Consider the following 10,370-nt stretch of genomic DNA (forward strand, 5'->3'; position numbering starts at 1 on the left):
ACATATTTTGATATAAAAATTAAAATATCTCGTAAAATATTTAGTTTTCGATAATCTTACCGTAATACTTTTATGTACAGAATAATGAGACAAATCAATTAGTATAAAAAAAACAAATAATTGTTTTAAAAAATACATTGTAAATAATTACATACTTTTTGTTAAAAACAATTATTTTTTTTATACTGATTGATTTGTCGATGTTTTCTTAAATGGAAACCCCCATTTTTTATTGCATATTCTTGTAGCTTATCTCGAGAGGTTTTCAAAACACTATAATAAAATATTTTTTTAATCCAATATAATCTTCAAAATCTTCATAAGTTATATATTATTAAAGGATTTACCGAAAAAAAAGAAGAATGAGAAAAATAATTTGGAGCACTTTATATAATAATTAAATTTTTCGCTTTTCTTGGGAAGTACTCGAGTAATAGCGTGCACAAATATGAGCTTTATGTTAGTAGCGTGCAATCATTTTAATTCATCGCAGATCCAGTAGTGCGGAAACTGATTTTACGCGCTACTGATGTGATGTCACGATTGTGCTATCGAATCCATTGAATGAATTCACAGAGAAAATAACGAAAAAAAAGTAATAATAAATCAAAACAATTGATAAAATAATTACCAGGATGGGTAAGTGCTCGAAGATGTAGCAGACAAAAAGTATGCTGTAGACGGTGGATCTGCCGCTCGCCTCGTCTACCTGCACCCTCTTCTTCCTTAAGCATGCCCTGCTGTTGGTGGAGCCACTGGTGCACGATCCGCTCGAGGGATCCCAGTGCTGCGGATGACAGTCAAACGCGCCCGAAGAGTTCTTCGAGCTCGCCTCCGACAGGTCCGAAACCGATTTGAGCAGTTCGGAGGTTGGCGATCGGCAGACGTTCCTGAAGAGCGCGATTAGCACGGCGAGGAGAGACGTGAGGGCCAGCAGACCCCTCAACGAATTGACAAAGATCCCATATTTATAGGAAATCTCGTGGGCTAGAAAGACACAAATTTCCGGCTCGAAGTTGAGGACACCGGTGACGCCGATACAGGCGCTGATGACGCTCAGGCTGACGAGATGGTACTTGAGATGATTCTTGGTGAGATTGATAGCGTTGTCGCGGCTGCTGATTGCCGCGAACACGGCGATCGACGTCAGAGTTAACTCCTGGAGGATGCTCGACGAGTTTAGCACCCATACCAATGTCGAGCATAATTCTGCGACAACATGAAGAAGAATCGATGAGTTACGTAGTTCGATCGTGAATCTGTTTTGCTAAATTAATTTTCGTGACATATAATCGCGATGATATCTTCGAAGAAGAATCGATGAGTTACGTAGTTCGATCGTGAATCTTTGTCGGGCAGGTCAATCTGTTTTGCTAAATTAATTTTCGTGACATATAATCGCGATGATATCTTCCGCATTATACTGAAATTGGTAAACAGAATATCTACTCCTTGGAACAACATGCAAAACCTAGAATTCTCAGGAATTCTTTGTATCTAGAAAATTCAGAGAGTTCTCATGAAATTTTATTGGGATTCGGAAAATTTTTTGAAAAATTCTTTTTTGATAATTTTACTCTTATATTGAAACAAGAAGTAGGCTAAGTTAATTATGTGTTTAAAATATGTTATAAATATATATCTTTATATAATTTATATATTCAGTCTTAATAAAATATTGAAACACAGTACATATTCTTTATTATAGTAATTTTTCAATGATAAGAAAATGAAAATTTTATGCAAGTAAAAAATGTTTATCTTACGAATGTTATTCAGTTTTTTTCAGTATATTTACAAATGTAATACTTGAAAATACTTTAAAAAATCTCTAAAAAGATTCTTTTTAACTACCTGGAATTTTGAACAAAAAAAAAACCGGAAGATCAAGAACTTTTTAGGGAATTTTTTTACAAGATTTGTGTAAATCCTGTTAAAAAAGCAAAATATAATTATAGTTACCTCCAAAGTGATTTGCTGGACGAATTAAGGTGAGAATCGCATACAGCAGCAATCCTAATTGATGCGCGAGACTTTGAGAGAGGATCGCGACTGTCAACACGTCGATTCTTCTTTTCGCGGATGATGATTGATTCTGGTAGATCAATAGAGACCATGACAACAGCAGAATGCATATCGGTGAACCTACGCACGTGGCTAGCCATTCGCCCACCTCGCTTCGCATCTCTGCGGGGGAAGAACAAAAGCCGTCCACATTATTCAATCAATGATTAATTACGTAGTAATTATGTCTTGCACAATTTCGTGCTGGTTGGTTAAGTAAAAGTATCGTTGTGCCATTAAAATATTTAAGAAGAGAGGAAGAAAATCTCCTACACTAAGAAAAAAAAGTTATTAACTTGACTAAATCCTCGTTCAACTAATTACCATTTTTTAAATTGAAATATTTAAGTATTTAAATATTTAAATATACGTCATGTTAGATTTAATATATCGTATTTGACTTAAATACTTAAATATTTCAATTTAAAAAATGATAATTAGTTGGATTTAGTCAAGTTAATAATTTTTTTTTAGTACTGGCAAATTCAAAAAATTAAGAAATTAAATTTGTCGAAAGAAGTAATTTTTTCTCTATAAAATGGTTCTATTCGTCTCTTTTGATTTGCAAAAAATAAAAAATGATAAATAGCCCAGTTCTTACAGATTGATTTCGAAGTCAATTCTTAGAATGAACTTGAATAACAAACAAAAATTGAGCGTATCAAGATACTCTATAATATATAGGGGAAAGTTGGGTAAAACCGGATAGGCGGGTCAAATCGGGTACCCCTGTTTTTTTGTAATAAATGCTACTATCTATGGCTAACTTGTGTTATTAGTTGTAGATTGGCGCTATCATTATTTTAAAACAAACTCTGCCCCTGTGCACACGATATTTCTTTTTTAATAAAAGTTCAAAGTTTTTATCCCCAAAAAGATTGATGTCGAGACAAGAATCGAGTCGTCGTGCACTTTTTCTATATAGAGCATCTGTATCGGTAAATGCAGCATTGCATTCTGTACATATTAGAGAGTATATCATATTAGTTTTGATCGGCACTTTGAACGCCGGAATATATAACCGCCGTATTTGTTACTTTCCTTGTGTTGGGGCAAAACCGGGTACTTACATATCTCATGTAATGAAAAGAGGAAGCACTGTTATCCTGACTTTGTCTCCCTACAAAAAGCAGTTGGAAACAAAAACTACCACTCAGAAAAAGAAACTACTAAAAAAAAAAGTTTTTTGAGACCCCTAAAGTTAAAAAGTTAAATAAGGAAGTCCTGCAGCAATGTCGAACAAGAGGATATCTTTATTTGTGATTTTTGTCAATAGAATACATCTTTATGTTGTATTTTAAATAAAATAAATCTAGATTTTGTAATTACACGGTGTTTTGCATATTTTCAAATAGGTACCTGGTTTTATCCCACCGGTAGGACAAAACCGGGTACTTTGACTTCTTCACAAAATCTTGTTATTTTTGGTAACCAAAAATTTTTTTTTCAACAACTAGTCTTATTTTCTCAAAGTTTAAGGTTCACTAAAGACTACTAACGGCCGGCAAAATTCTTTTTACTCTCAGATTTTTTGTAGGAAGACAAATCCAAAAAGGTACCCGGTTTTACCCTACTTTCCCCTATGTATATTTCCAAAGTTTCCTAATATTTTTCATTTTTGAATTGAGAATTCTCCCTGTGAGCCAGCATTTTGACGGTAAGAATCTTGTATTGTACATGCGATCGAGGGAGACTACGACGACGAGGACAATTCGCATGGAATTTCTCCCGCGGTTGTCCTCCATCGCAGAATATGAGGCAGGACGAGTTCCCAGTGAGAGTGGTGTGTGATGTCCTAATCTCGATGAAAGCCCGCGTCGTGGCAATTAGCGCGCCATGTCGAATTGTTATATCCGCGCGCCAAGAGACAAGCGAATTATTGTTAATCAACGACAGTGGCAGTTGAGTCATTAACTCGAAGCAAAAAACACAGCGCGATATAATGTCGTAGTGGGACTGTGTCGAGTGGGGATGCGACGTTTTCACATGACATATCTCCTTTCCCCCCATTCTCATTCCTTTGCGACTCTCTCTTTTTCGCTACCTATTGGAGTTCGCTTTACACAGAACCGAGATCTTGAAGAGATTGCACGAAAATACCAAATGATTATTCTTAGAGAATTGACTGGTAGACTAACTGCAAATTCTATAATCACTTTTTTTTTCTCGAAAAAAAAACCAAGAAATTTTTAATATTCTTCAGTATTTTCTTGCTTAAATCAAGTCTTCAATTAATAATCTACTGTCAATTTTTATATTACAATTATATCTTTCTTAAGAGGCTAAGATTTTTAGAAAAATCTGTAAACGTACGCCGCATGTGTTCAATCTAGAGATGTAAAAAAACTGTTAATTTTCTTTTAATAGAAAAAAAACGTTGGAAAAATGTGTTTTTTTTATTGAAAGAAAAAAGATTTTCTTTTCATTATTTTTTAAATATAATATTATTTTTCATCATATTTATTTGTTAATATGTATAATAAAAAAACTAAAATTCTTATGTCTTTAACTTATCTTTTTTAAAAAGTAGTTTTAATATGGATTAATGAGACTTTTGTGGCAAATTAATGTAATACATAATTGTAAACATTTTATAAACTGAAAACTAATCCTTTTATTTTTTTATTTTATGAAAACAATTTTAATGGGATTACAATTTTGAAAACAATTTTAATGGGATTACTATTTTAATAAGATTTTTGTGGTTAAAATAATACTAAAAAACAACATAATTTAAATAATTTTCAATTAGATGTATAATAAAAATTTTTGTTATGCATCTATAATTGAAAGTATTTGAATCATATCGTGTTTGGTATCATTTTAACCACAAAAATCTTATTAATTCATTAAAATTGTTTTTAAAAAAGTAAAATAAAAGATAAAGGTATTAGTTTCTTAATTTATAAAATGTTTATATTCGTGAATTACGAATGAATGGATGTAAGAAATTTCGGCACTCTTTAACGATAGTAAAAATGTTAAAAGTACATAATATGAAAGAAATACAAATATTTAAAAAAAATTTAGAAAGAAAGCGAGGTTTGTTGTTTTTTCACAAAAAAACCTTTATACTTATTACTTTAAAAAATATTTAATTTTTTTTTATTTAGATCTTTAACTCAATCAATTATTTTTTATTCCAAAAGTAAAAGATAAATATTTTCTCTATTTTATTCTTGTATTAGGTTTAAGCGTATTTTCCATCTCTCTTTACCCGATGCTTCTCATATTGTACAATGTTGGGGCAACTTTCTATTCCGCGCAGCGTTGACGTCGCGGTCTAATTTATCGTTCAAGTCAATTCGCGTCCGCGTGCAGCGAATTTCCCTTCCGTTTCGCGGAATCGCGAGGAATGGTCCTCCTTGTCGACATCGGACATCGGACCCTTACCGGAGTTACGCGCCAGATATGGACGCAGGAAAAGGAAGACGCATCTTTGATCGCGTAACGATACGTGGCGCCTTTCGAACATATGTTTTTTTGCATATAAGCCACAAGTGATTGCACGTTTTATTTAATATAATATCACGATAAAAGCTGATTATATACTTTGAAATTGATTGTACACCATATAAATAAATAAATAATAAATAAATAAATAATAAATATCATGATAGAAGTTGATTTCATTGTGTATCGTCGTACATTACGTGATTATTGAGATAAAAATTTCTTACGTTACAATTATATGTCCATAAAAGAAAATAAGAGAGAAATACACCGTCGGTTTCCTACAAAAAAAAAAAAATAACAAAAAATTATCCGCGACCAGTTATTGTACTTTCACGCAGGGACTTATCAAAAACGCATAAAATTTTATGTGTTTGAGAGAAATGGTAAATATAATAAATATGTATCTTTTTATCTTCCTGTGCGCGTATACACATTTCCGAATGTCTGCGGGTCGCGTGCCTTCTTTTCTTTCTCTTGTGGAGCTCGCACTTTCACATCCGAACAAAATCTACGCATTCCGTTCTCGGCCGGCGCGTAAAGGTTTTTGCTGTTCACGCTATAAGTACAATCGTATGTTTACCTCTGGCGCCAATTGGATAATCGATGATAATGACAAACGCGCCAAATAAAAAAAATTAGAAACTTGCACATTACTTCCTCATCATTTTATTTCGCTCACAAAGCTCCTCAGAGCAAGCGAGTTTTTCAATTTTGGCCTCCTTAAAGAGGAAACTTTGTGAGCGAAATAAAAAGATAAAGTATTATCGGCGCAATTTCGATCCGATATTGGTATACAAAAACTTACATTTAAAAAAAATTTAAAATTAAAATACAAAATTTCATAAAAAAATAAACTCTTTCACCAATTCAATATCAACCATCATTTAATGATATTCAATTCATGTTAAAAAATTTAGCCCGATATTTCGAAATTTGCGGAAGTTAGAGCGTGCACATTTTTTTTTGAAAAATTGGAACTGCCTTAAAATCTAAAACTTTATATGAATTTTTATAAAAATAAGAATAAATAAAAATGATATACTATTTTGTGCTAAATTGCAGCACTGTAATTCAAGCAGTTCTTGAGTTATAGACGTTTGAATTTTCGATCAATCCGTACACACACACATATACATATATACGGACATTTTTAAAAAATGTGATTTTTCGACGTTTTGAAATATTCTGAACACATTGGCATAAAAAAATTTGTCATGAAAACGAAGCTTCCTCTATGAGGAAGCAATAATCAACAGAATGTCAACAGGATAAAAAATATATTTCAGTATTCAAATTTCAACCGTAGCAAGCAGAGTTATCAAACTCGGCAGAGAGTAATAATTGCATTATTACGCAACCATCTCGTTGATCTCCTTTAAACTTGATACAAATGTTCCTGTGCTAATTTGTAAAAAATCGTTATAGAGCTACAGATTTTTTCCAAAGTTTACAAATTTTTTTCTAAGAATCTTGCCCTCTTAAGAGAAGCATAATTATAAATAACATAAGAATTGGCCGTAGATTAATAATTGAAGACTTGATCTAACGATAAGCAAGAAAATATTAAAAAATATTAAGAATTTTCTCTTTTTTCGGAGAAAAAACGTGATAGAATTAGCCGTCAATTTACCAGTCAATTCTACATATGTATACAGAGTATATATTCCAAACCAATAAAAAAATACTTGAGGATGCTTTCTTGATTTTCGAGAATTACATTTCTAGAAAAAATAAATTTTAATAAAATAGTAAAAAAAACCAGCAAGTTTATTGTTTAATTTAATTTCGAGTGCTTGAAAAAATGCAATTCCGATCGCTTGTAAGTTAAAAATAAAAGTTTCTCTGGAGATTTTATTTACGAAAAATTGTGATTCCACTTTTCGAATTTAAATAATGGATTATTAAGATTCTAAGACACTCGTGTATACCTTAACATCATCATCGCAGCGAAATCATCTTTTATTATTTATGCTAAATCGATTGCGCGAGCGAAAGAAACCGGGTTAATTTTCTCGCGAATGTAATAACAATGTCTCCCTAGGAAACTAGTCCAACAATTCCGCATAACTATTATATTCGCGATGATTCGTGTAATCGACCGGTCGTCGGTTTGTTTCCGCGCTTTTGCGTGGCGGATGTGGGTTATCCCCGCAGAGGAAAGGCATCCGCGCGAAGAAAGGCGTCGGTGAATCTCTCGTGTTTTACGAGGCGTCGCTATAAAAGTCGACCCGATCAAGTCTTGTTCTTTAAACATACGGTAAAATTAGAAACGCCAAGTTTACGCGATTTGCCCATCGCGCTACCGTTACTCTTCGGGTTAAAATCACTCCGCGAACGCGATGTCAGACATGTTCGATGCATTAGTAGAAAGCTCGATCTTTTGTGCCGCAGCTCGAACAAAACCGAACGGCGACTCAATTCCGAACAATATATAAAATGGATATCTCCTTTAAATTTGCATTATTCATGTAAAAAGTGAAATTATATAGAGTCGATCATAGAAAATACCGTACCTATACAGCAAAGATAACAAATTATAGAAATAAATAATTATAAAATAATTACTATAAATACCGGGTGTTTCAAAAGAGGAACCGTTCTGGAGGTAATTAGGAACCCAAAAAACAAGAAAAAAAGTTGGTATGAACATAGGTCTAGAAATGCGTTGTTTTCGAGTTATCGCCATTTTTATTTGAAATTTTAAATTGTTTTGGTTTTGAATTTTTTTGTCAAAATTGGAAGGATATGGTTGTTATGAGTTTTATAACATAATTAAAGCCAAATAAAAGTTGCGGGCTGCTTTAACACTACCCAGAATAAAAAAAGAAAAAACATAAAAAAATACAAATAAAATAAATAAATAAATAAACACAAAAAAATAAATAAAATAAAATAAATAAATACAAAACCATATTTTCTTTCAATTTTGACAAAAAAATTAGAAAGCAAAGCAATTTAAAATTTCAACATAGAAATGGCGATAACTCGAAAATAACGTATTTCCGGACTTATGTTCATATTAAATTTTGTTCTTGTTTATGGGGCACCAATCACCTCCCGAGCGTTTGACCTCCACTTTAAAAACATCCTATATAATTATATATAATTATAGAATAACAATAACCATCAAATTTCAAGGTTCTTGTACATACATGAGTATAATTTTAAATATTTGAATTTTCCGCGCAGTTACCATATGATTTCATAAACGTACTCGCGACAGTTTTCTATATAAAACGTTTAAAATTTTTCAAATTTTGCATGTGCATTTTTTTGCGATAGATGTTAAATGCGAAATGACAGAGTAAGTTACTTTCTAGTTTCGTGTAAAATGTTTTGCGCGGCTCGGGGTTAAAGGTGGATGCGCATCAAGGTGTGTCTATCAAGATGCATTCCACGCATTAGATCTACAAGGTCTGAGTCTTCAGTGGGAGGCGTGTCTTCGATTAGGCTGGAATGTCAGAAGGTGTTAGTGGTGGACCGAGACCGGAAAAACGACTCGTGGAGGTGAACCTGAATCGTCGAGAGTGATGCTGCTCGTCCTGCGGACCGGTGCCCGACCTTGTTTCGGTGGAACCGGACCAGTTTCGCCGATAACATCGCCGCAGAGAAGAATGGTCCCGGCGCAGAATCCTACGCGGTCCAGGATCCGCTGTTACGAGCGCGGTTTAAAACGTTACAGAACTATTGATCTGCATTTTCTTCACGCATTCAATTTCGCGAACGTGATATACGCGCGCGCGTTCAGGATGTCTACTCAAATCTTGTAACAATAATTTTCTGATTTTCGGGATTCTTTTGTTCAAAATTCCAGATAAAAAGAATCTTTTTAAAGATTTTTTGAGATTGGGTGCAAATTTCTAAAATTGTTTTTTTTTTATTGTTTTCTAATGCTTCTCACTCATACGAAGGAAAAATAAGAAACCACTTAAGTTTCAAGTATTAGATTTGAAAATGTACTAAAAAAATGAATAGCTTTTGTAAGATAAACATTTTTCACTTGCATAACATTTTTATATTTTTTTAATTAAAAATTACAAAAAATAATTAAAAAATATGTACTGCATATTTTATATTCTGTTAAGGTATTAAATATATGTATATATTTATAATATATTTTAAATATAATACATATAATACACAACTTGGCCAAGGTGGATTGCTGATTGCTTACAATATAAGAACAGAAATATCAAAGAAAGAAATTTTTTTTTTTTTAGTTCTTCGAGTTCCAATAAAATTCCATGAAAATTCGTGATTTTTTCAAATATAAAAAAGATCTCTGAAAATTCTAGGTGCTCCATGTTATTCTAGAGAGTAGACACCCTTACCATCATACCTCAATATCGGAAATTCCAGGTGCTCCATGTTATTCTAGAGAGTAGACACCCTTACCATCACATCTCAATATCGGAACTCTGTTTTCGCTATTCGGTTTTTTTTAAAGATGGAGAATTTTTTTTAGTATATATAAATAATTATATATTTATAATTCCATTGGTTTAAAATAGTTAAATTGCCAGAATTCGTGATGTGAGTTTCCCTATTAGAATATTAAATAAATGTAGGTGGTAAACTTAATTCCTGCCGTTTTTTCATCCCCAAAATTGATTTGTTTCGAAGGGAAGATGAATGAACCTTAATCAAAGTAATTTCCTCCATTTTCTACTACTTTTTCCCATCTCTCCGGCAACAGGGCAATCCCACGACGGTAGAACGCAATATCTTTCGAGGCGATCCATCCATCCACCCATTTTTGGACTTCTTTGTAATTGGAGAAGTGTGTGTCCGTAAGTGCGTGTTGCATCGATCGGGAGAGATGGTAATCAGCAGGAGGCAAGTATGGAGGC

General features: G+C 32.9%; 1 protein-coding gene across 1 annotated transcript in view; it reads right to left on the reverse strand.

Moving 5' to 3' along the window:
* The window catches only part of LOC115246134, a 27,919-nt gene that overhangs the window by 12,691 nt on the left and 4,858 nt on the right, over positions 1–10,370 (reverse strand). Inside the window, exons 2-3 of the mRNA XM_029824771.1 lie at positions 1,963–2,187; positions 632–1,209 (exon numbers count right to left, since the gene is read on the reverse strand). Coding sequence (XP_029680631.1) covers positions 632–1,209; positions 1,963–2,185 — 801 coding nt within the window. The 5' untranslated portion in view covers positions 2,186–2,187. The remainder of the gene's footprint in view (positions 1–631; positions 1,210–1,962; positions 2,188–10,370) is intronic.

Source organism: Formica exsecta, unplaced genomic scaffold, assembly GCF_003651465.1.
Source record: "Formica exsecta isolate Colony F162 unplaced genomic scaffold, ASM365146v1 scaffold139, whole genome shotgun sequence".
Classification (NCBI taxonomy): Eukaryota; Metazoa; Arthropoda; class Insecta; order Hymenoptera; family Formicidae; genus Formica; species Formica exsecta.